Here is a 24,735-nt window from a genome sequence, read left to right on the forward strand (position 1 = left end):
AAGGCAAAATAAAAAATGACAGATGAAAATAAGATCAAATAGATTAAAATTTTCTTGGAGGTTGAAGAACATAAAAAAGATTTGATTTTGGAGAAGAAAAATATGGGCTTTTAACTATAAATTAAAGTTGAGGGTATTTGAGTCTTTTCCCTTAGTCTATTTAGAAGATCGAGATCAAGGGATGCATGTCATCAATTTCAAAACATAGGGGGGATATCTCTAATATTCGGCAAAACATAGACAGTATGTCTAAATCACCTTAAATTATTTAAAAAAATTTGTAACTTTATGTGTGGGTGTTCCACATGCCCTGGTACTAGTCCTTGGACAAGATCATGGTATATGGATTGGACAAAACCCACATCATAACCCGATCCATTGTTTATAGGGATACCCAATTTTTTGAAAAAAAAAAACTTTGAAGATTGGAAGTTTTATACTTTTCAATGAGAGATTTATTGACTTAGAAATTTTGAAGAACCCCATCACTTATTTTCCCTATTCTATTCTTGGAGAGTGTATGTTGGAAAGACTCATTAGAAACTAATACTTTTGGATAATACAAATTTACAAAATTCATTTTGCCAATTTTTCTAGAAAATGATTTTCTCACACCGTAAGAAAATTTAAGATCAATTACTAGCATTGGCTATTGCTAAAAGGAAAATGCTTTACTCTTGGACATTAGGTCCGACATTGAGTTGACCTGACAGTATGTAAAGAGTCGTTGATATTCTAATTTATATCTCGAGAAAATAAATTTATAATTATCTGTACATTACCAAATCAACTCAGTGTTGGATCTAGTGTCGAACGCAGGCAGTGCAGCACGACTGTTGCTAATATTCATCCATTTTCAACTGATTTATCACCGTGAACGTGGCTTTACACATTAATTTCGTACATGTTTCAATTGATTTTCTTTCAAATCAAGCCATGTGATGGTCTCGCAGTATGTCTGACTAATATTTTCTTTTTCTTTTTTCATATCGTATGAATGAGGCACTTGATCAGGAGAGGAGCGGGAGACACACAAACATGGGGGGCCAATATAAAACAGTCATTGTTGGGTCAAGATTATAGTAGAGGTTGCTTTGGACGGTAGTGGAAGATTAGGTGACACAATCCCTAATGTAAGTTGGACACGTAACGCAACTTGTTGGTCTCTGTTCTACTCCAAGTGTTCCATTCTCGCTTTCTTTAACTTTTTGGTTTGTTTGTTAATAATGATTTTGTTTCCCAACTTATTTAACAACAGCGTGAAGATTTCTTAGTTAGCTCCTCACTTCTATATATATCTATAAATATAGAGATAAATAATGTTTCTTTTACAATTGTTGTTGGAGTGACTTAAGTGTGGGGGATACACAGAGACATCTTGACCTGGTGGCGCACACATGCCTACAAATACATTTCTTCAAGATATGAGTAAAATGTATTTATGAAAATACGTGAGCCACCACATCAAGATGTCCCTTGCTAAGGAGATTCTAACACCACTCTTCTTTTACAAATAAAATAAGAAAAATATTGGACTGATTTCATTTGACAATGTGTTCGATACCTTGCTGATGTGGCAGTGCATAGAAAATTTAACTTATATCTTAAGAAAAGAAGTCTATAATTATTTGTGCACTACCACATCACCACAGTGTTTTATGCAGTGTAATACTACTCATAAAATACAGTTTTTATTAATTAAGTAGAGTGGCGTCACTACTTGTCTTACTTGGTGGGATTGGAAAACGAGTTTACAAGTGAGAACACAACCTAAAGTGGTTGATTCTATTGCACTAAACACTACTTAGTGGATTATTTATGTTAATCAATGAAATGCCACTCTATGTGATCGTTTTCTTACATATCGATAAGATCATTCCCCTTAAATTATTTTATTTTATTTAATAAGAGTCATGATTTTTTGTACCCCCACTCTGATATACTCCACCTCAACTCTTCCGGCATGCCATGTGGCAAGATCATAGATTTTCTTTCCTTAGGATGCACAACTACACATCCCCATAAACATGTGTGATTGTGTATCTTGAGAAAGAAATTCTATGATTTTGTCACATGTCACATTGGGAGAGTATGTCAGAGGGGGAGTTAGAAAATCATTATTCATTTAATAATTATTAATCTTTATTATTATAATGAGAGAAGGCAGAATAGAAGTGGTTTGACATTAAAATTTGGATTTCAAAAATGTCCCCACCTTAACACTTAAATTTTATATAATCAAGTTCATTTTGATTAACACTTGATTAGAAAATAATTATTAATTTAATAATTATTATTATTTATTATTATAATGAGAGAAGGCGGAATAGAAGCGATTGACACTAAAATTTGGATTCCAAAAATGTCCCCACCTTAACACTTAAATTTTATATAATCAAGCTCATTTTGATTAAAATCCAAAAATGGCAATCGTAAATCTTGAGAATCACGCTAATTTTCAAAATTACAAAAATATCATTTTTTACTATGTAATCTTCAAACCTACCTTTAATTAATTAGATATACGTTGCCCACATTTTGGACATGTTAGGGAGTCTATCTTTAAATATAACAAATTTCCCTTCATTTTGACCAAGTCTTCTTATTTGAGACGTATGTAAAGGACTCAAATGCCTTTTATAGAGTAGTGAACCACAAACCCGATTTCAAACCGATTCAATCAAGGAACAAGTTAGCATAAATTTAGACAAACCCTTCACATTTACGATGAATATTTGAGATGAATAATGATTTTTCAACTATTCCCCTCTGACATACTCTCTCAGGATAAACAACTATTGCACATATTTATAGGGATGTGTAGTTTTGTATCCCGAGAAAAATAATTTATGATTCTAGCACATGCCACGTCCAGAAAGTGTAGGGGAGTTAGAAAATCATGACTCAATTGGGATACCTCTCATGTTTTCAATATGATGACATTCTCCTTGACCCCAGTCTTCTCCTTAACAATCATATCTTGTTCACGAGGCTTAAAGGTTAAACCAGATAAAATCTTAATTATAAAATTAATTTTGAAAAAGATAAATAAAATATTTTTAGTTAAAAATTGAAGATAATTAAGGTACTTAAGTCATTTTTCATTAGTCTATTAGAGAAGTAGAAGACCAAGGTAAAAAAACATCAGGAAATCTTTAGTATAAGACATTTGTTCCATATTTATTATCCGTTATCGTAGAATCTACTAAAAAGACGAGCCAAACTGAAGAAAGCTGAGTGTCCTTGCTCTTTTTCCTTCATTTAATATCACATTCGAATACAAGATATATACTGTTTAAATTTTTTTTTTTTTCTAATACAGTGGTAATATGTTACAAGCAACTTCCCTATGTTTCCTTATCCAACAGATATGGACTCCATCAACTACTTCATCATCAACTATTTGATAGCTTTATTCTCCTATTTATCTCCTTCTCCAACTCTTCCATGCCTCCTACCTCTTCTAATTCCTGCAACAACATTAGTTTAAAGATGAATTACTATTTTGTGAGCTAAAAATGAGTTATTTACGATTCCATCTAACCGTAAAACATGAATAATCTCATTTTCGTTTTCACCCGAATTGTAAATTCGTCAAAAGTTGATCACTTTTTCGTAAAATATCTCTTAGTTTAATATCTAATTATCATCTCCACAATAATATCTCGTGCAAATTCCTGAAAATAAAAGAGAAACAAACTGGGCCCACCTTGGGTCCTAAGAACAATCCGTATGGTACTCCTCTAAATTTGTCTGAGTGATGAATCTGAAAAATAAAGAAATAAAGTCAAAAAAAAGATTAATAAAATTATTAATTTTCAAAGAAATGTTTACGTATACGGTTTGTATATTACTTGGTGGGCCGCAGCAACTTTCCTGAAATAGGGAACATTTGCAATGGGCCCCACTGGGAATCTTCGATGGACAAGGCCATCGTGGACAAACATGTATGCCATACCAAATACTGTAATTCCAAGACCCTGTAAATTTCACAAATAAATAAATAAATAATACAATTAAATATTAGTTTCTTTGATTTATAAAGTAAAATATTACGTGGCAAATCACTTTGGATAGTGACCGGTGTGTCATTTTGTGTCTCTAGAGGGGTATTTTTGTCATGAGAAATTAATGCGAATAATTAGGAGCTAAGGTTATTACAACCGTAAAAAACGGTCAAATCAACTGAACTGAGTCGATTCGGAGAGAGACTCACAGCACCAAAACAGAGTCCAGGAATGAGGCCTCTGTTGAAGAATCCGTAAGAAAGAAGAGAAATGGCAGGAAAAGCATTGATGATGGCGAAGACATCATTGAGTTCGAATGGACCTTCTCTGGGTTGATGGTGAGACTGCAATCCAAATCGCATGAACCCTTAAAATAATATTTCGCCTAATTTAACTAACTAATAAAGATTAAAACTTTAAATAACAAAGAACACAGTTCACACACACCAACCTCGTGCATGTGCCACAAGGAAGCGTGCCAGAGTGCTCTGTGAGCCCATCTCGCCCAAAACTCCATCCCCACCTGTAAATCAACAACACCCAATACTCATAAACACCCATGTTTCTGAACTTGATTTTTCTTCAATTTGGGGAAAACTTACAGCAGCGCCAACAGATAGAGCGAAAGTTCCGAACATTTCTGAAACAGGAATTTCTCCACCCTGAAATAAGAAAACCCAGAATTTAAAAAAAAAAAAAACCAAAATAGAAAAAGAAAGAGAAGATAAAGAGAGCAGCAGAGAGAAGAAAAAGGACCTCCATTTGCCATGAAAATCTGTAATAAACAGAAGCTATAGCCATAGAAGTGATTCCCAGACTAGACATGACTGCTGCGATGAGGTAAGTGAACCTTTCAGAATTCTTCCTCGCTAATCTCTCTTTCACACGTACTGAGATCTGATTCTTCGTATCATCAGGGGTATCTTCGGTATTTTCCTCTTCGATACTGATACTCCCCTGTTTCTTCTTCTCCTCTGCAACAAAGCAAACAGTCAACGCCATCTCTCTCCTCCCCTGAAAAATTCTGTCCGGCAGACGAATGGCCGGCCATACCAGGGAGTTGGGTTGTGAGTCCAGCAAAGGATTCCGGAAGAAAAGGAATGATCTGGTGCTCGTTGCGACGGATAGTCGGACCGCCATTAACGCTGTGATGGGAGTTTAACGAGCTTAAGAATCTTGGTCTCTCAGATTAGACCTCTGAAAGAGCCAATAAAAGCAGAGAGAGGAGAAGAAGAGGAGATGGTCAACTTTCGACACAATCTTTTTCTTAGAAAAGCGTGGACTCATGGGAATTGGGAAGGTTACTTAAATGCATGGTGTCATAATTCTCCTGTAAAAATGCCACTCTACTTATAGGAAATAACGATAACGCCCCCACAGCCTACTACAAGGTTTTCCTCTTAAGTAATTGCCCCCTCTCGCACCTTACGAAATTTTTTGAGGTATCTAATGGCCGTGTGGATAAGAATTAGAAGTATTTAAAATAGGGAAATGTTCAGCAACAAATATTTTGGCAAAATATTTTTCAAAACATAGGTTAGAGGTTTTAGAATGGGCTGATTTTTGGTGAGGATGATCTCTACGGTGAGGAGATCATCATCATCAAAAATCAGCCCATTCCAAAATTTCTAACCCCATCAAAAATGGTTTATAAAAAAAGGACGGTCCATGATTTTTCAACTTGTAACTGGTGTTAGAAGTTTTGGAATGGACTGATTTTTGGTGAGGATGATCTCCTCACCGTAGAGATCATCCTCACCAAAAATTAGCCCATTCCAAAACCTCTAACCCATGTTTTAAAAAACGTTTTGCCAAAATGTTTGTTGCTGAACAGGACCCTTTAGAATATAAATACTTTCGAAAGTATTGTCTAAAATAGTTAGATAAGTATTGTGTGCTTAAATGTCAAAAGTGATTCTGACATAGTTTTATATTTGGAAATTATTTTAAATTATGTTAAAATGACCAGAATGCCTTTATAAGTATCAATTACTATTTTTAATATTATAACTCAATAAATTATGCCCCTAAAAATAACAGTTTCTGTTTTTATCCATAAAAATATTATACTATCATTTTAAACTCAAAATATACTTATTTATTTTACAAAAATTCAACAAAATCTCTCTTAAAAATTAGACACATATAAAACAAAACATATATAAACTGAATCGATTGAGTGATAGCAACAGCGTAACTCTTCTAATCACCTTCACTTTTTTCTAGTATCGACCATCGATTAGCAACGATGCCGTCAACTGTTAAGCTGTCAAAGATATTAGGTTCAATAACAACTTGAGAACTAAAGCAACAAAGATAAATACTAGTTGAAGGAAATAGATGGTGATGAAATCCAATTGGGATTTGAAATTCAGAAGAAAATCTAGAAATCTTTAGTAAGTATTTGAAAGAAAAACCAATCATGGAATCTGAATTTGAGTGTTAGACATGGGAAAGTATGTTTTGAGATCTAGAAAAAGAAAGAGAAGAGGAGGGAAACAAGGTGAGTTATAGTTATAGAATTTTGAGAAAGAAATAAGTGCCCAAGGAATGATTTTTTAGAGAAGCAGAGATATGACGATCGATGTCATTCCACCGAGAAGAAGGAATTGGGGTTTGTTACCTTTGAATGAAATTGATGAATAATGGTACAAAGGGTGTAAATATTATAATTGTTAAAAGGTGTCCAAAAATCGTTATTTTGACAGATAAATATTGCTTCGCTCAAAAACACACGGAGAAGTACCAATTTTGATACTTCATCAAAGAGCATCACGAGTGCTTAAATAAAAAGTTACACTTTTTTGGATCACACCATCCAAACACGTGTGAAAGTGCTTTTGACTCCCCGATAGAGCCAAAAGCACTTGGAGAAGTCAATCCAAACAGGCCCTAAGATATCGTTTCTCATATTTTTTTTAAGTAACGGTGTGCCCTCACACTCCCCTGAGGAATTAATGCTCATATTGAGTATCGAACTCACGACCTATAGGCATCAACCGCTCATCGGTCCGAAATTGCCATTGAGCCAACCTCTCAAGGTTATTTCTCACGTGCATTATCTTACCTAAGTTTTCCAACTATCATTTTGAACATTTGAAAATTTTGTGACAATAAACAAAGAATAACATACATTTCAAAGATCAAGTATAATCTTGAATTGGGCATTCATTTTACTAATTGTTATACATACATTTTGTATATTTTATAAAGATTTATCTAATAACCCTGATTAAGATTGATTAGATTGGAAATCAACGAGATCACTAATAGATAGATTTTCATGGAATATGCAAAATGTACAAATAATAATAATGAAATAGACACTTAAATAAAAAGTTACACCTTGATTAAGATTGGATGTCATCACTTTTTAATAATAATAAAAAATAAAAAATACGAATGATTAATTGACTCGAAAAAAGCAACCCGAAATTCACTCATTGACATGGATCCGTACAAAACCATAGATCTTTTTCCTTGTGTATACCGAAGAAAAAGATCGATAGTTATGTGCACATACCATGTCAACAAGTGAATTTCTTCTAGACAGTTGACTCTGATTCTTTTTTTTTTTTTTTTTAATGAATTTGTCGCTTTTGGAAAGCAACTAAGTAACTGTTCTATTCAATGTTAAATGACCATTCATAGTATAACTTTTAATTCAAGCATCAATTTCATTATTTCTATTTATGCATTTTTATTACCTTGCAAAGATCAATGTAGCGAAGAATTGTTAACTTTCAAAAGTGATGAACTCAATGTTTTTAGAAATTGACAAATTCGCTACTTTTAAATAAATAAAACAATGAATTCTTGACTTTTGAAAATAAAAGAATTTTTCATTTGATAAATCTTTATGAAATACCTTAAATCCATATATGATAATAGTGAAGAGAACTTTCACATAAAAAATTATGATTAAATCTTCAAAATGAGGAGGAGATCATTCTTTGTTCATCATCTTTAGGTATTTAAAAAAAAAAAAAAGGTGAGAAAGGGTATTTTGATACTTTAAATCTTTTATTAAAATTAGGGGCCTTTTCGAAAAAAAAAAAAAAAAAATTTAAATGTTCCAACGAATTTTTGTTCTATTTTTAATGCGAAGAGCTCTCATCAATGCCCAAACTCATTTTCATGCACCCAAAAATGGTTGAACCATGTACGGAGAGTTTGTTAATGTTCCAATTGATTGGAATCAACCATTAATGGATTAGTGACCCACATGAATATGCCACGTGGTGTGCATACGATATAGGGAATCTGAGGCACATACTGGATTTTGCTCACGTGGGGGCAACGAAGAGTAGAATTTTTCTTTCTAGGGACAACTAAAGGTGAAAAAAATCTATAGGGACAATAATGGTGGATTTTTTTTACTCATTGCTATTGTCTATTGCAATAGCTCTAGATCCTTATAAAATTTGGAAATTTTTGTGAGGGCAAATGCCCCCCTAATAAATCCTCCTTTACAGGGAATTGACTACCTACCTAACTAATAGAGTACATGATCCCAGTTTACATGTCTAACATGAAGTTCTCATGTAATTATTAAGGTGTCACTTGAAACTTTACGAAACTAGTTTTAAGGAAAAAAAGTTATTATAGGTGGAAAAAAAAATCTATGGGGACAATAATGGTGGATTTTTTTATCCGTCGCTATTGTCTATTGCAATAGCTATAGATCCTCATTAACTTTGGAAATTTAGCTGGGGGGCACCCTATAGTAAATCCACCCTTGCAAGGAATTGACCACCTACCTAACTAATAGAGTACATGATCCCAGTTTATATGTCTAATGTGAAGTTCTCATGTAGCTGATATTAAGGTGTCACTCACAACTTTACGAAACTAGTTTTAAGGGAAAAAAGAAGCTATTATAGGTGATTTAGATGCCCCCCCACCTACGTTTTACTGAATCCTAGAGTTACTCCTTATGTTTTGAAATTGATGACATGTATCCCTTGACCTCATCCATCTACATAGACTAAGAGAAAAAGACTCAAATGCCTTCATATTCAACATCTTCCCAAAAATCCAGATTTTTCTTTTCAAAACTTGTCTATTTCAAGCTCTCCAAGGTATATCAGCTCAACTTTATTCAACTTTATTTTCAATTCATTGTTTTCAACTTAGAGCTAACTTTTTATATAAAATCCTAGACTTCTCTACCCAAACCCCCATCATTTTTAATTTTCTCAAAAACATCTTATTTATTTTTTCTTTTCAAAATCAGTCATCTTCAAGCTCTTTAACCTCTAGAGTAATTTTAATCTATTCAACCTTATTTTCATCTATCATTTTTTTTTACCTTGCATCCTTTGTAGAAAACTTTAGATTTTTCTTTCCAAAATTTCATCATTTTATATTTTTTCAAAAATTGTATCTTATCTTAAGATTTAAAGATTGAAGACTTGAAGTAAATAAAATCTTAAGATAGATGGTGAAGACTAAAATTTTTATATTAAAAGATTGAAGATAGTTGATTCTGAGAAAAAAAAAAATCAAAATTTTGACTAAAGGTTGAAGATGAGGGCATTTGAGTATTTTCCCGTTAGTTTAAATAGAAGAATGGCGTCAAAGATGTAATCAATTTCAAAACGTATAAGAGTACCTCTAATATTTAGCAAAAGGTAGGGGAAACATATCTAAATACCCAATTATTAATCAGCGACGCGAGGGTATTTTCGTAATTCTGGGTAAGAGTGAAGGGCGATAGAGTAGAAGTGGGTTTGAAGTGTTGTTGACGGCAGAAAGACACGTGTCAATCAGGGTGGAGGGTCTCCAAGGAAAACGCGGTAGAGATAATGCCCTATATGGGATTCCCCTCTTAACTGACACGTGTTATCATCTCTTTTATTAGGCGACTCCACTTTACCAAAATAATGTAGCTGACGTGTGATTTAATCTGACCTAACTCGCAAATAAATAAACTAATGTGATTTTAATGGGCGTCTATGACTCATCCTATTAGCTAACGTGTCAATTAAAAGAGCAAATGACGTGTGAAACATTATCCTGATTCTTGAAGACCAAACCAGACCCATTGGTCCAATAGGTGAAATAATCCCAAAAATCGACTCGGTTGAGAATTTGATTTGACCTATCGGTTGAACCGGGTTGACCAAGCACAATTTTAGGGACTTTAAAAACCTAAAGTGATTCTACTTTATTTGATTGAGAAAAGTGAGATGGTCAGGTGCAAAGCATTTGTGGAAACTAAGAAAATTCTTGGGAGAGTAAGCACGTAAAAGATCTCATGAAGAAGACCTAACAAATAATATTTCCAGACTTTTGGATGGTAGATTACCACCCAAGAATGGTAGAATATTATTGGTTGAGATGTTGAATTTGCAAAGAAAAATTGCATTACAAAGTAATAATAACTAGGATTGACCTCTGGTTTATAAGCAAATGTTTGTTGTCGACTGAACAAATCATATTCCTTCATTTAATATTATTAGAGTCACGGAGGGATTGTTAATATGTCGGTTGTGTCTCGTGCATCAAAATCCTTGACCTTGGTCTGTCTAGTGTCGGTCGGGCCAACTCAAATTGCATTTATGTCCAATCCCAGGATGGCCCACACAAATTAGGGCCTATTTGAGCCATGTGGACTTCCATCTTGGTCCAAATGACACCTCATCCCACTTGATCTGTGGTCTAGATTAGGTTTGGAAAAAAAAAATACATTTTTTGAGCCATATCTTGAATTTGAAAATGAACGTCCACTGAACTCCTAGATTTAAAATTTAAATCCAATGATGAAAAAATCTTTTTTTCGGAAGTTCATAAAATTCCATGCTCTACATACACGTGGCACCTAATGGTGGTTTAGGGTGCCACGTTGGCATGTGTTCCATAAAGATAGATGGTCCTTCGGTTTATAAAACCGCATCTCTATATTATATATACAGTCACATAAGCATATTTTACGAAATAATTTATTGGGATGGACTGTCCACGAGCCTCTCTATGGAGCACAAGCTGGGCCCTTATATGAATCGAGTCTAACCCAGACTGATAACTTAATGGGCCTAGTAACACTATGGATACCCGATCCACACTCGGCAGCCCATTGACAATCCTATGACCTACCCACCACATCTTCTGTTATTGAAAATGAGATCATACCCATAAGGAGAAGATGGATTAAAAGAACAAAATAATCAGTCTAAGAAGTCAAATAGAAATTTATGATATAAGGTTTTGCGGTGCTTTCCAACTCAAGTGACAAGATCTTCCACCAACGTGGAAGAAAAATGAATTTAAAACCTTTTGCTTCTACATTATGACCTTTTTGTAGTTCTGCTTCTTATGCAACTGTGATTTCCTCAACCCTAATACAGCCTGTGAAAACTCAAGTATCAATAGGCCTTCTCACTCTCACTTTCATTTGGAATTTTTTTTTGCTTTATAGCCCAATTTGGTGATATCTAGCTGTTGGAATTAAGCACTTTTTGCCATGGGTTTCTGCCCTCCCATGGGCTTGGTCATTATGCCCATGAAGAGAAAACAAAAAATATTTGCGTTAAAAACTAAAATTGTTGTGGTTTGTGGAGCCTGATATTGATCAACAAGGAGGTACTGTATCATGCCAGTCAAGCTCACTAGGGAGTGTGAGATTTTGAAATTCACTAAGATTATGTAAAACCCTAGTTAGGTTTTCTGGGGTATTTATATTTCTCGTTTTTCGTGAAAAATTGTTATTTGTAACTGTGAGTTTTCTCTTCATAGGAAAATTAGTGTGATTCATGGACATACCTCAATCTTGAGGGACCATGTAAAAATTTGTGTTTCAGTGTATGATTGTGTTTTGTTTCGATTTGGTTATTGGTTCAATTGTTCTTGTTTTCTCAACAATGATAATTCGAATCATCACCCAACCTAAGCTTTTATAGTTGGGTGAATAAATCCTGACTAACAAGATTATCAATGAATAATGTGGGATGAAACCACAAACAAAATGGTTTGTCATGCCTTGTGTTCTCAAACAAAACATGTTGTGTCATTGATGGTAAATGCAAACAAAACATGTTCTGTCATTGATGGTGAATTCAATAGTCTTGACTCTTGACCCCAATAACTTAGGTATCCAGCTAACCTGTCCAACTTCACTGATTGTCGACAGCTTATTTAGGGGAACAGGTTTAAGTGAATCCTGCCATTCGTGTGCTGGTACGCATAAGTAGTTACTTCGATCTAATTTGCAGGTAAGTGGGCCTCAATTCTCATACTCATTTGAATTGCATTTGGAAATGATGGCGATGGATGACCCACTTTTACAATCAGTTGGTGGTAATAGAGTTCCCTTAATAAAAATGCCATATAGATCAAAACTTAGGCAACTAATCTAAAAAGACCAAGAGTAAATACATATAAACTGGTTGACTTGCAAAATAAGTGGGGAGAAGTACTGAATATTATTCCACCAATCATTTCAAACACCACTGAAGAGTTGTAAAATTATGATGAGTTTCTTATATAATACAAATGCATCAAAGGACAAATCCAAAACTATAATGAATAAGCATATAATGAAGGCAATAAACATTTCCTTGAAATCGGAAGTATAACATAAAAAGAAGAATGAAATGTAAATTTTACTTTAAAAGCCGAGCTGATTATGAATCGTTGATCACCTTATTACTTTTTGAGCATTCTCCACTTAGTTTGCTGGGGGAGGGATTGCCATTTTTCTCTCTTTTCCTCCTCGATCGACTTCTTGCTACCCAACCCAATCTTTCAACTATCTGATTCTCTCGTGAATAATCTCAACGAGGGTGGGAAGTCTCTTGTACAATCCGACGTTCCTGCATTATAGGATAATTATATATTAATAGGGATGAAGTGGAAATAATCGAAGGACTTGTGACGTATTTTTTTAATGATTGTTGCTTTCTGATGAGACATTTGATTGGAACTTACAGCACGAATTAGCGAATCTTCAGCTTCAAGCATGTTGATCACTTGTCCCATTTTTGGCCTTTTTTGTGCTTCTGGGTCGATGCATCGGAGAGCAACCAATAGAACTCGTTTGAGTGACTTTGAAGAAGGCATTTCAGGCAACTTAGGATCCACTACTTGCTCAGATTGTCGGTTTCCAACCATAGTCTTCAACCAATCAACCAAATTCACCTACAAATATGTCATTTATTTAGAACCCAATTAGTTCTCCAAAAAAATGTAAAAAATAAAACCCAGTAAGAGTGAATAAAAGAGGAAGTTTTCTAAATGTTTCAACATTTAACCTCTCCAGGGGATTGACTGTAATCAACAGGGTTCCTTCCAGAAATTATTTCCATGATTAGTATCCCAAAGCTGTAAATATCGTTCCTCTCGTTCAACATACCAGTGCTAGCATATTCAGGTGCTACATAGCTACAAAATCCACGTAGTTTGTAAGAGTCATGAATTCTGTATCAATTATCATAATTCATAATAGTTTAGACAAGAACATAAACCCAATTGTTATCAGGAAAGAGACTAACCCGTACGTTCCCATCACACGAGTTGTCACGTGAGTCCTTTCGGAACATAAGAGCTTAGCAAGCCCAAAATCAGAGACCTTTGGATTCCATTGACGGTCTAGTAGAATATTGCTAGATTTTACATCCCGATGGACAACCTTTGGTTCGAGACCCTCATGAAGGTAGGCCAAGCTGCATTACATGTTCTAATTTGAGCTTTATATTTGCATAAAACTTACATGGAGGGATTTCCATAAAACAAGACTTTTAGGACAAATTTGTCTTACCCTTTCGCTGTTCCAAGGATAATGTTCATCCGAATATCCCATGTTAGAGGGCTGGCTTGTCCTACATCCCCATGAAGCCACTGGTCGAGGTTACCGTTGTCTACGTACTCATAAACGAGCATCCTAATCAACAAACCATATATTCAATTTCCATTGGATTTGAAACAGAAAGAAATTAACAAAATCGGAAAATTCTCCTATTGAAAATAAATAAAGAAAGAAAAACTCATAAAATGGGATAAAGTATGGGTACCTGTAAGCTCCCTCCACACAGTACCCAAGCAACCTGACTAGATTCTTGTGTCTAACACGCCCAATTGCTTCCACCTCTACTTTGAACTCCTTGTCTGCTTGATCCCTGATAATTCATCAATCTCATAAATAAATTGGATATTCTCAAGCATCATAAAATAGAATAATAAAAAACCGAGCTGGTATTAGAACGTTGTACAGAAATTCGAACTGAGTCCTGTTATTGAGAACGGCACAATAAAAGCACAATGTATGGGGAATAAAAGAAGAACAAAATTCAAACAGTTGAAAAAGAATTTTAATGTCAAAAGTTATTGAGCTTCGTAACCATTACTCGATGCCAAAGATATTGAATTAAGAATCAACGGATAAAAAGGAGTAGAAAATGCAAAATTATCTAGTATTTCACCTTACTGAAGAAGGAAATGTTTTCTAATGACTACTGCATTATATGTTGGAACAAACAGGGAATTATACCCAAATAACTTGAATCGATCAACCAGTCAATTATCCCACCTAAAAGTAAAATCATCCAAATAACAAAAATAGCATAACCTATCGATTATCACATTTTTATCAAGAAATGGTGACTTGGGTTCTGAAATCCCCTTAAAGGCTAAGCTTTCTTTGCTGGAAATTACTTATTTGGCTTCTTTACTTGACAACAAGGTCGAAAAGAGCCCAAATTCACAACCCCAACTAAAATCTGAGCTTTTTTTTTTCAATTAGATATCTTTAGCCTATCATGTCTATGTTACCAATTGATCTAACATTTATTCTCCTAAACACAAACTTTCCACAAAAAGATTCATTTTTTATTGAAACACAAATGATTTGGGGAATTGGGTACCTGTTATTCAACAAATTCTTCACCGCTACCAGCGTTTTATCAGGCAAGACCCCACGATAAACAATTCCATAACCACCCTCACCGATCATATTCTCCTCCGCAAAACTATTCGTCGCCGATTCAAGTTCCCTCAAAGTATACCAATGTCCCCACCCCAGATGCGAAACCTCAGGCCGTCCCCCACCCATTGATGCTGAATCCGTTGCAGTCGTCGATTGATTTTCTCCACCTGCTCGAGATACCACCCGATGATCAGCCTTACCGATATCGATCTGGATCTCTGGGACGGAAGGCCGATCGGTCTCAGTGACATGGAAGATCTCTTTGGAGACTACAGGGGAAGGGTCTCTTGCAGAGAGCTTAGTCATAACGAAACCAGATTTCGGGGATTTTCGACGTAGAGATGTGATGAGGAAGAAGATAAGGAAGAGAATCAGAACAATGAGAGCTCCAATACAGATTCCAACCACGACCCATAATGGAAGTCCGAAGATTGAGGTCGATTTCGAGAGTTCTTTGTTAAGAAACCCTGTATCGCTCGACATGATGAAGAACCAGAGTGTTTAAGAGAGATGAATTAGAAGAATTTTTTGGGAATTATGAGAAGTTTCCTGCATTGTTTTCGGTGGAAAAAGTAGAAAATGATGATTTTGAAATTGTAGAGTGAGCGGAGTGAGATTGAAGTCAAATTGAATGAAAGAATGAAGAGTGAAGGTCTCCTTTTAATTCGGTTGAAATTACATAAACGCCCATTTTTGAATCATAGTTTTGTTGTAGCTTTCAAAAATTAGTAACGGTCATATATAGTTGAGAACTCTTGATCTAACGTTTATAAGGTTTAAGTAGAATCCCAACAAAATATAGAGCCGTTCAAATTGATTGATTTGTTGAATTTGAGGTACATAAAGCACAATCATTTATAAATATTAGATCGAATCATTGTGGGTGGGATTAAATCAGGGTTGATTTGAACCAACTTAATTACTTATTAGACCAAATCATAGTGGGATTGATTAAAATTGGGATCGCGTAAAATATTGGGATTTGAAATTATGATTTGGAAACGACTTGGTTTCTTACTTTTCGTCAAAATACAGAAATCAAAGATGAATAAAAGAAGAAAAAACAATATCCAAAAAAAAAAAATTTTGATTCAATATTTATGAGAATCTAACAGAACTTTAATCTACAATTTTCCAAACAATGCTTTTGTTTATTATTATTATTATTATTATTTATAATTATAATAAAATTAATGTTGAAGTGACCTCGAGATTGTACTTCATATTGCACTTTCTCATGCGAAAGTGTGTAAGAGAACCATAGATGTTTTTCATCAAGATACGAGTCAAAAAAACATCTATGATTCCTACACACTTTTACGTTAGGATGTGCAATATGAGGTACAATCTTGAAGTCACTCCAGCTCCACTCATTAAAATATCATTCAAAATGTTTATAAGATATAAAATTAATGATCCAGAGACCAAAATGCTTAATATAATTACCAAAATATCTAGGGAAGTAGTTTTCAAAAAGCTCCTCCCAAGAAATTGTTTTTGTAACCAAGACTACACAAGATACCATTCCCACTATCCGCAAATATGATGAAAGATTTAAGAAATTCGAATTTATTTGGATGTTGTGCAAGTCTATTATGAAGCACTTTCATAAATAAAACTTGAGATCGTTTCTCGAGTATGTCCTTTTTTAGTACATATTGCAAATTTCTGACTACCACATTTTCTTTCGGAGTATTAAATACCGAAGACAACGAAACAAAAAAAAAAAATTTGAATAACTGATTCCAAGAAGCCACAGAGTCTGCTTCAGCATTTGATGCTAATGCTGACCGATCAGATATAAGTCGCTATGGAGCATCAAAAGAATGGAATTCTCCTATGATAGTTGATTGGTTGACCATTGTTGCATTCCATGTCAAGATCTTCATAGTCAAAGCCACTAGATTATGGCTCCGTATGATGGAATTCGGGTCTTCGAAGGCAAAGCTTCTCTATGGATCCATGAAATGGAACCTTTACGGGATGGAGCTTAATTTTGTAAAGCTTCGGCCATTGTTTTCCTGTCACTGTAAATGATATAAAGGTAAAATGTCAAATAGGAATGATAGAAATGTTGAGAAAGCTGGGAAATAGGATACAAAGTCCCCATCCAACCTATAAACATTTTATTATTTTCTTCTAATCAAACCATTTTAAAGAATATCGGTTACATCTGATGCACATGCCGCGTGTGCAATATAAGGACAGTAGACCATCCCCTTTGGGCATCTTATGAAACCTCTAAATTCATGTTCACTTTATACAGTTTTTGAAGAGGATTTATTTACAGAAAGCATCACTTAAGCGTGCGTGTGGAGATTAAATTACACACATCTGAAGGATTCAGGAATAAATCCGTGTTACTTACGAGTACTAATATTTTTAGTCTTAAAGATTCTTTTGCAAGTATTTCTTTAACCAAAGATAATAAAGATCACCGTTCACAAATTTTCTCCTAAATTTCTGAAAAGTTACAGTCATTTGTTCGTCAGTTCCTGAGCACAGCATGTGTTGCTGAGAAACTAACTACATAGTTGCAAGGGTTTTAAAATTAAAAAAAAAAAAAAGAAAAAAAAAAGTAAATTTACATGAAATGTCGGAGCTTACCAAAGAGGCGATTCCTCTCACTATCCCATGCAATTCCATTTAAAACATCAATTCCCTGAAAGGTATGAAATTATCAGTGTAAATATAACTAAATAAAATTAATATTATTTTCAGCAGAACTTTTGCACCAGAAAGACGATTATTGTTGCAACATGACGAAAATATGCCAGCTTTTAAAACAATGTGGCACTTACTCTATGCCCATCCTTTAACAAGCGTTCCCTGTAAAAAAAGTACATAAATAATTATCACTAAACTTCCAAACAAATTAATGAAGAAATTATTTCAATTCTCAAAAGTACGGATCTTGGCAATCTTCAAGAAAATTAGAACTTAAAAATGAAAAAGCAAACCTTAGCTCAGGAAGGAGAATCCATCCAAGTACAATCCCATCCTTACTTGAAATTCTAGCTATGCAATCAGTCTGCACCATACAACTAAATTATTTAATAAGGTATTTGATTCATGACTTGGGCTATCCTCCACATTAATGAATAGATAACCAATATAAAATCTGAATTTGTTTATAAATATATATGAGGAAAAACTGGGACGTACCATCCAGACATTTGCCCAAACTTCACCATTTACATACTCCAATTCATTGAGGTTATGAACTTCATGACCTTTGTATTTGACCATATCTTTCTGTATGACTGCATTAACAAAGCTATTAAGAAGCAATAAATTGCAGAATGAAAGTATAAGATACACAAAAAAATGAAAAAGGGGGAAATGAAGATTCTAAAAGTTGTTGAATGCTTGAGAGACCTTTTAATGTTTGAGGGTCAAGTTGATATAGTGTTGAAGATCCGTCACTCCCAAATAAGACTTTTCCATCGGTCGCCAATCCCCAACCATCCCGCATGTGATGAGTAAACTTCTCAAACTGTCCCAAGTATACAAGAATCAACAGAAAATTATCATAAATTGGCAGAGAAAACTAAAAATCTAGATATGATATAGGTTTTACTCTCATTTTTTAACAAGAGAACCAAATTCTCTATTTTAAATTGGGAAGAGCAAGGCGGGCTAGGATTTGGATTGTACCAAGGGCTAGTATTAATCCAAAAGGAATAGGGTTTTGGCATGACATACAAGCATATCCCAACCAGGGTTTTACATTTCTATTTGGTTTATATCTGAGTCAGCTTAGAAATGAAATATTTCTGTCAATGTGGAAATTTTGCAGAATTTTAGAAATTACAAAAAGATAATGGAATTCATAGAAAACATAGGAAACATGCTTTAAAAGTTTATGATGAGATAAAATAAGCCTAAAATCACACTCTTAATATTATGAACAATCATTTGGAGTAAAAAAACGAGATCAATAGCATTTGCCACATGCTGACACAAATATTTGAGACTTGGATTCTTATAGTCGTACTTGCACATTGATATTCGTAATATGTAATTTAAGTAAGATAAAATCAAAATCATTTTCCTTTAGACCTAAGGAAGTTGTAGCCACATGGATTTACAAACTACAGTATCTTATTTTTTCTAATTTTATTAATTATTTTTGAACTATGAAAATCAGATCATGCATATAACGAAACCATTTGAGTTCATATCATTTGTACTAATTATTAAAATTTAAAATTATATGTAATATGTTCCCCATTACATGTTTCAGTTGTTATTCACTATAAATAATATAAATTTTACGAAAATTTAGAAAAATGGAGGAAAGGAAAAATATGCCAGTAACATTTCCTCTTGGTCCCTGTGGAAATGGAAATATTACAGTACAAATGGAAATATTACAGTACATTTCATGGAAACACCACGAAATTAATACCATGATTCCAAATGCTTACTGTTACAAGCTTATCTCTTAGAAAATAAAGATTTGTACGCAGAGTAGAGCGCCTCTCATGTAATGAGAATAAAATAAAGCCAGATATTTAATAATTAAAAAGGCAGAAATCAATAAAACAGTCAGATTGCCTGTCATAATAGCATAAGTTATGTTGATTTCTGCAACAATGTCATCGACGGTAAGTTTTGTTGTTGTTATTAATATAATAAGTACTATTATGACAAACAATCTGACTATTTGATGTTTGCTTAATATTAGTTATATCATCTCATATTAAGTCTCAGTCCAAACTTGCTTCTAAATGTGTTTCATGCTTAATCATAAAAGAAGTTACTCCACAGCAAGGATATAGATAACAAAGTTCACAAGGAGAAAATAGGTGAAGTACAAACTTTGCTAAGATTGTATCGATCATATATAAAACCAGTTTTCGTCAACCAAGTCACTTGGTATAACCTACAAAATCAAACAAGAACTAGGATCAGAACTTGCAGCAGATTCCATAAATGGTAGCAAGATCACACGGTTAAAGAAACAAAATAAACTACATCATCTTTGTTTTTCAAGTATTAGGCAAGAGAACTAAATTGCAGCCAAAGACTCTCTTCATGATATATGTAAAAAAAAAAGAAGATTCTCTTTACAAACCTTTCACCCAGAAGAGTAAGACCCTCCCCAAAATAAGATCCATCCAATTTTTGAATAGCTTCAACCTGATAATATAGGAACCAATAAGACTTATGAATGAACAACCGAAATATCAATCATTACTTCTTCCACTATGTCCACCTTTTATACCAAAGGAAACAATAAACTATGATTTTAAATTCACATCAAGAAAGCCATATTAATTTTGCATTACGAAGTTATGTACCTCCCCAGTTTGGATAGCAACCTTCCGGACTGATGACTGAAATTAAACAAGTGAAAGGTCATGTGGTGAATTACAAACAATTCAAAGGGCACGTACAAGTATCATAAAAAATGTATCTATGGTTAGTAACAGCATAAACACTGTTGCAACACATGCAACTGATATTAAGATTTGCAGCAGTAATAAAATTGGCTGGAGATGTCAATATTCTAAAGATCAAAGACAAAGGTAACCATTCATGAAAAGGAAGCAAATATTAGAGAAGAATGGAAAGAGAAAAAAAAATAATAGTGCATTGGTGCCTACTAAGTTTTTATTTACTTATATTTTATTATTACTTTTATGGAAAAAAAACCCTTCATATAATTAGGAGTATGGATACAAGGAAAGCTAAGTCTTACTAAAACAAGAAAAGAAATCCCAGTCTTTCAAGTAATAAAACCTTGGATTTGGAGAGCAATCTATCATGGAACATCTACATAAAGTGATACTTGGGAGTATGGGCAATGTGCCCTATAATTGAAGAATCCAGATAAATGTCCACCTACAACTATTTTTTTATCCCCTAAAATTTTCCTTCTTCCTCCCTAGACTGCTTAAGTGATGATTCCAGATTTTGAATTTTTTGCAGGAGATAGTTCAAAAGTTGGAGACCTTTTGCTATGCAATTGGATAACCACTTTAGTGAAAAATCAATCATGTGATGTGATTAGTGCCACTAGGATTTGAGCTAACAACAACAACAATGGACTGGAACTGTGAAGAAATAATTCAGGATACGGAATGAGAGAGGACAAGAATGCCTACAGTCTAGGCTTCATCTGAGAAAAATTATAGATTTTCATGTAATATATACACATAAGTCATAACCATGCCATAATGAATATCGCTCAAGATATAATGGAAAGGCCAAACAGGATTCACGTTGCTATTCCAAACAGCTGGGACTTGGGATAATGTGTTTTAAAGATTATGTCCACATCCATTTAGGACCTTTAGATCATGCAATACAGCATAGTAATAAGACTAAATCTACATATATTTACAACAAAAGGGGAAAACTATCAAATGAATCCTAATAGCAGAAGAGGACTTTGAGGGAGTTTATTTTTAGGATTTTGCTTTTAGATGGGATTCTCTTTGTAACATTTAGCTTTTTGAGTGTTTTGTTTGTTTCCCCTCTTTTGTATCTTTTGGGGGCTATCTCAGCCTCCTTTTCGCTTTTTCATCAATAAAATTTTGTACGCTAATCAAAAAAAAAAAAAAATGCAGAAAAGGAATACAAACCAAACCTAACGGTAAATATAACTATTTTGAATCCGAAAAACTATATCTGGCATTGTAAAGGAAAAAAGAAAATAAAAATCTGACTTACTTGATCGTAAAGACCAGTTGACTCAAACAGGGTATTGTTTCCTCCATATAGAAGGCCCTGAAAGCAAAAAAAAGAACATTCATATTCAATTTTGAGAAGTAGGGGGCTATAAATACCAAGCTTCATAATGTACTCTTCCCAAATACAAATTTTTTTATGGAAACGAAACAGAATATAAATAGTAAATTATTCTTTTATGATTACAAAACTCTTTAGCTTTTGGTTCTTGCATCGAAAGGTTTTTCCGTGCTAGACACACCACGTTGAGAAAGACCAACCTCCTATGTATCGTATCAATTTGGTACCTCAAAAGGGAGGTACTCCTTATGATGGGATTGTGTGTGTCGGGCTCTTCAGGTGGCCAAGTTCCTTGTACCGTAGACCCCAATTTATAAAATCAATTCAAGCCTTTTCCACTTGAAATCTAAGAACAGATAAATTTCCGTTTCAACAAACTAGATCAGACTTCACTTCACATGGAATTGACTCATTATCATAGTAAAATTGAGTCTTATTAATATTGTGCGATTTCCAAGCCATGGCATCAATTAGACAATTGAGAAGAAATTTCGATTTGTTCAATCCAAATGGCCCGGAAAACCCCAGATCAAACTATTCTTAATCCTATACTAGAAAGCAATTAACTTCAAAATTCAAATATACTTCACTAGTTACCTCCCCCAATCGATCTTTTTGCCCGCATAATCTAAACACCAACCAGAAATTTAAAAAAATAAAAGAAAAATAAAAATCCCTAAACTAATAATCTACTATAATTTGCAAACTAGGCCAGAAATAGAACCTAATTTCCCAGTACTCTCATCTAAGTACCATCTCCACACATTTCCACTTTCTCACGCGTGATAAGTTCTTCCATCAAGCGTGCTATACGCAAAAATTTCAAATAGCTTCTACATTTCATCATGAATTTCAAAACTTTTTATAAATTAAGAAAACAAACAAACACAATCTTACCTCTATATCAATTATATAAGTCCAGATAAATAAGGGAACAATGACTCTCAATTTTTTTAGATTTTGAATAGATTCAAGATCGTTAACGAAATGGGTACCTGCGTGAAGGCTTTTGAATCATGAGGAAACTCGTTGACCACTTCAATCGACCAAATATCTACTGATGGAACGTCAAAATTCGATCCTTTCGAAGTCGTCCATGTGATACAGAGAAGAACGAAAATGGAAATAACGAGCAAAACCCATAGAAAGGGGAGGTTTTTAGGGAAATTGAAGAGAGAAGAGGGAGACGACATGGATGAGGAATGTTGAAAGTTCGATCGCTTAGCTTTCTTCTTCGATGATCCGCTTGCCATAGTCGATGAACTTCATGTGTTAGTGAAGGAAGATTCAGTTTCTTTGAAGGATTCGACTTTGGTTGCCACAGGTGTCGAGGTTGAGCAAAGGGTGCGCGTTCACCTCCGACATTCCAGTCAAGGTTGCTGATAATGTGCGCCGCCCCTTCTTTATTTGGTTGTATGCTAACGTATGCGTTTTGGGGGCATTCCTAGAACTGCTGATTTGGTCCGATTTGGCCAGATTTTGGTTCACAATGTCAATGAATTATTTGGTTAAATGTTTCTTTTCCGTAAAAATCCAGGGAAAATGTTTCTTTTTTACAGAAAAATATTTTTCGAGAAATTAATTTCTTTACAAAATTTGATTTGGATTAGATATCATCCACGTGTTACTTCAAGATTAGTGTCAGCTCTACCATCAACTACTTAATACCTCTACCAAAGCTTGCCAAGGGAAGTACCTCACCTCGAACGGGTGAGGCACCACTCTAGGCAAGAATCGAAATAAGTTTCAATTCGATTCTTGATTAGGAAAATTGAGAATTGACCTTTTATAAAATAAATAAGTATATAAAATATGATTATAGATTAGAGCATGAAGTTAAGTGGTGGATTTTTTTATTTTTAAAATAATTTTCTAGGTTAAAGGCAGACTCAAACCAGCAAGCAAACACTTACAACTTCAAGTAAGGCAAAACCCTACTATCCTAATCAAGGATAGACAACATATCAAAAGAAAATGAATTACAATCCAGCTCTAGCTCACATTAACAAGAAAAGAAGCAATGAAATCAGAAGCTCTATTAGCTTCTCTAAAACTGTGAGAGAAAGAAACTTTATGGCAGCTTCTAAGAAGACTTCTAATCGAGGAAACAAGGTGAAAGACACATCAAATCCAAATGATGGAAAAATTATAATTATACAATTCATTTTACTTTTAATTAAGTTCTAATCTAATACAAAAAATTAGTATCTAACTATATTTATTACAAATACATTTAGGGCTGCAACTTGGGCAGGCCAAATCCGAATCCGATGGGTTCAATCCGACCTTTGGTCGGGTATGGGCATAATTAGGTAGGGGGCAAAAAAATTTTGACTGAATGAAATCGGGTTGGGTTCTAACATAGACATTGGCTTGCCCGAACCCAAACTTAACGTGTTTATATTTTAAAATATCTTCGTTTCTTTCTCATTCATAATTCACATTTTAAACTTTAGTTGATCATCATCTCTTCTTTAGGACAAATAATTGTAAGTTTTATATTTTTTTTTACGTACCACTTATTATTACAAAATTATATAGTATCAATGAGAAATTAGCCAATCCGACTTGGGTTCAGCATTTTATGTCCAAGGTTGGGTTGGTGTTTGTGAAGTGTGGGTTGGGCACGAGTTGATCTCCAACCCAATCCACCCGAGTTGCAGCCCTAACTATACATCTATAAGATAAAATATCAAGTTGGGCCAGTTGGGTATTATTGAGCTCTAGCCTAATCCAAATTGAAAGCCTGAAAAGTTTTAAGCCCGGCCTTAACCTTTTCGGGTCAGGGCCTTAACCCTTAATTTTTAAGCAATCCGGACCGGGCGGGGCCATGCTAAAGGGCCAGTAAAAGGGCTTAATTGACACCCCAACATGGACCCTCCAAGTCAGTCTCGCTACACAGCGAAGTAAAACCCTACAAGAACCTTCTGGAACTCGTAAGTAACTGAACAAGAATTTAAAAAAAAAAATAGGAAAATGAAGGAAACACGTAGAAGTCTCCAGAAAACAAGAGGAATCGTCGTTTCTTCTCCAAAATCCAAGAACAGA

At 34.2% G+C, this 24,735-nt stretch overlaps 3 protein-coding genes across 9 annotated transcripts; all 3 read right to left on the reverse strand.

Moving 5' to 3' along the window:
* Window positions 1-3,266: 3,266 nt before the first annotated feature.
* Window positions 3,267-5,316, reverse strand: LOC147389845 (beta-carotene 3-hydroxylase, chloroplastic-like). Of its 7 annotated transcripts, none has more exons than XM_086419239.1 (7): window positions 4,764-5,316; window positions 4,610-4,669; window positions 4,459-4,530; window positions 4,217-4,374; window positions 3,877-3,980; window positions 3,710-3,766; window positions 3,267-3,470 (listed from the first exon to the last, which is right to left on the reverse strand). In XM_086419239.1, the coding sequence occupies exons 1-6, from the start codon at window positions 5,145-5,147 to the stop codon at window positions 3,744-3,746; spliced, it is 801 nt and encodes a 266-aa protein (XP_086275365.1). In that variant the 5' UTR covers window positions 5,148-5,316; the 3' UTR covers window positions 3,267-3,470; window positions 3,710-3,743. The 7 variants fall into 7 exon arrangements, with proteins under 7 accessions (XP_086275365.1, XP_086275359.1, XP_086275362.1 ...); XM_086419233.1 differs by having other exon boundaries at window positions 4,165-4,351; window positions 4,764-5,314; XM_086419236.1 differs by having other exon boundaries at window positions 3,855-3,980; window positions 4,165-4,351; window positions 4,764-5,308.
* A 7,068-nt stretch (window positions 5,317-12,384) lies between these two features.
* LOC147389846 (putative serine/threonine-protein kinase At1g01540) lies at window positions 12,385-15,631 on the reverse strand. Its single transcript, XM_086418971.1, has 7 exons — window positions 14,867-15,631; window positions 14,018-14,122; window positions 13,765-13,887; window positions 13,499-13,669; window positions 13,259-13,388; window positions 12,936-13,145; window positions 12,385-12,820 (listed from the first exon to the last, which is right to left on the reverse strand). Exons 1-7 carry the CDS (start codon window positions 15,409-15,411, stop codon window positions 12,782-12,784), a joined length of 1,323 nt encoding a protein of 440 aa, XP_086275097.1. The 5' UTR covers window positions 15,412-15,631; the 3' UTR covers window positions 12,385-12,781.
* An 840-nt stretch (window positions 15,632-16,471) lies between these two features.
* QC (glutaminyl cyclase) lies at window positions 16,472-23,183 on the reverse strand. The gene is made up of 11 exons (XM_086418972.1): window positions 22,683-23,183; window positions 21,610-21,666; window positions 20,235-20,270; window positions 20,009-20,073; window positions 19,753-19,816; window positions 18,307-18,424; window positions 18,094-18,191; window positions 17,889-17,959; window positions 17,730-17,757; window positions 17,536-17,590; window positions 16,472-16,955 (listed from the first exon to the last, which is right to left on the reverse strand). Exons 1-11 carry the CDS (start codon window positions 22,938-22,940, stop codon window positions 16,834-16,836), a joined length of 972 nt encoding a protein of 323 aa, XP_086275098.1. The 5' UTR covers window positions 22,941-23,183; the 3' UTR covers window positions 16,472-16,833.
* Between the last annotated feature and the right edge of the window lie 1,552 nt (window positions 23,184-24,735).

This window comes from Akebia trifoliata, chromosome 12 (assembly GCF_017979445.1).
Source record: "Akebia trifoliata isolate Shusen 1 chromosome 12, ASM1797944v1, whole genome shotgun sequence".
NCBI lineage: Eukaryota > Viridiplantae > Streptophyta > Magnoliopsida > Ranunculales > Lardizabalaceae > Akebia > Akebia trifoliata.

Bases quoted from the DNA above. Each gene is read 5' to 3' on its own strand.
- QC (XM_086418972.1), bottom strand. From the start codon at position 22,940: ATGGCAAGCGGATCATCGAAGAAGAAAGCTAAGCGATCGAACTTTCAA. The intron at 18,192-18,306 runs GTCTCTCAAGCA...TTGTTAATGCAG, and splicing joins TGACCCTCAAACATTAAAAG to TCATACAGAAAGATATGGTC. The intron at 17,960-18,093 runs GTACGTCCCAGT...TGTATGGTGCAG, and splicing joins TTTGGGCAAATGTCTGGATG to ACTGATTGCATAGCTAGAAT.
- LOC147389846 (XM_086418971.1), bottom strand. From the start codon at position 15,411: ATGTCGAGCGATACAGGGTTTCTTAACAAAGAACTCTCGAAATCGACC. The intron at 13,670-13,764 runs GTAAGACAAATT...CATGTAATGCAG, and splicing joins ATCCTTGGAACAGCGAAAGG to CTTGGCCTACCTTCATGAGG. The intron at 13,146-13,258 runs GTTAAATGTTGA...ACATATTTGTAG, and splicing joins ACAGTCAATCCCCTGGAGAG to GTGAATTTGGTTGATTGGTT.
- LOC147389845 (XM_086419233.1), bottom strand. From the start codon at position 5,147: ATGGCGGTCCGACTATCCGTCGCAACGAGCACCAGATCATTCCTTTTC. The intron at 4,531-4,609 runs GTAAGTTTTCCC...GTTGATTTACAG, and splicing joins CTCTATCTGTTGGCGCTGCT to GTGGGGATGGAGTTTTGGGC. The intron at 3,471-3,709 runs GTGGGCCCAGTT...ATGTTGTTGCAG, and splicing joins GATTGTTCTTAGGACCCAAG to GAATTAGAAGAGGTAGGAGG.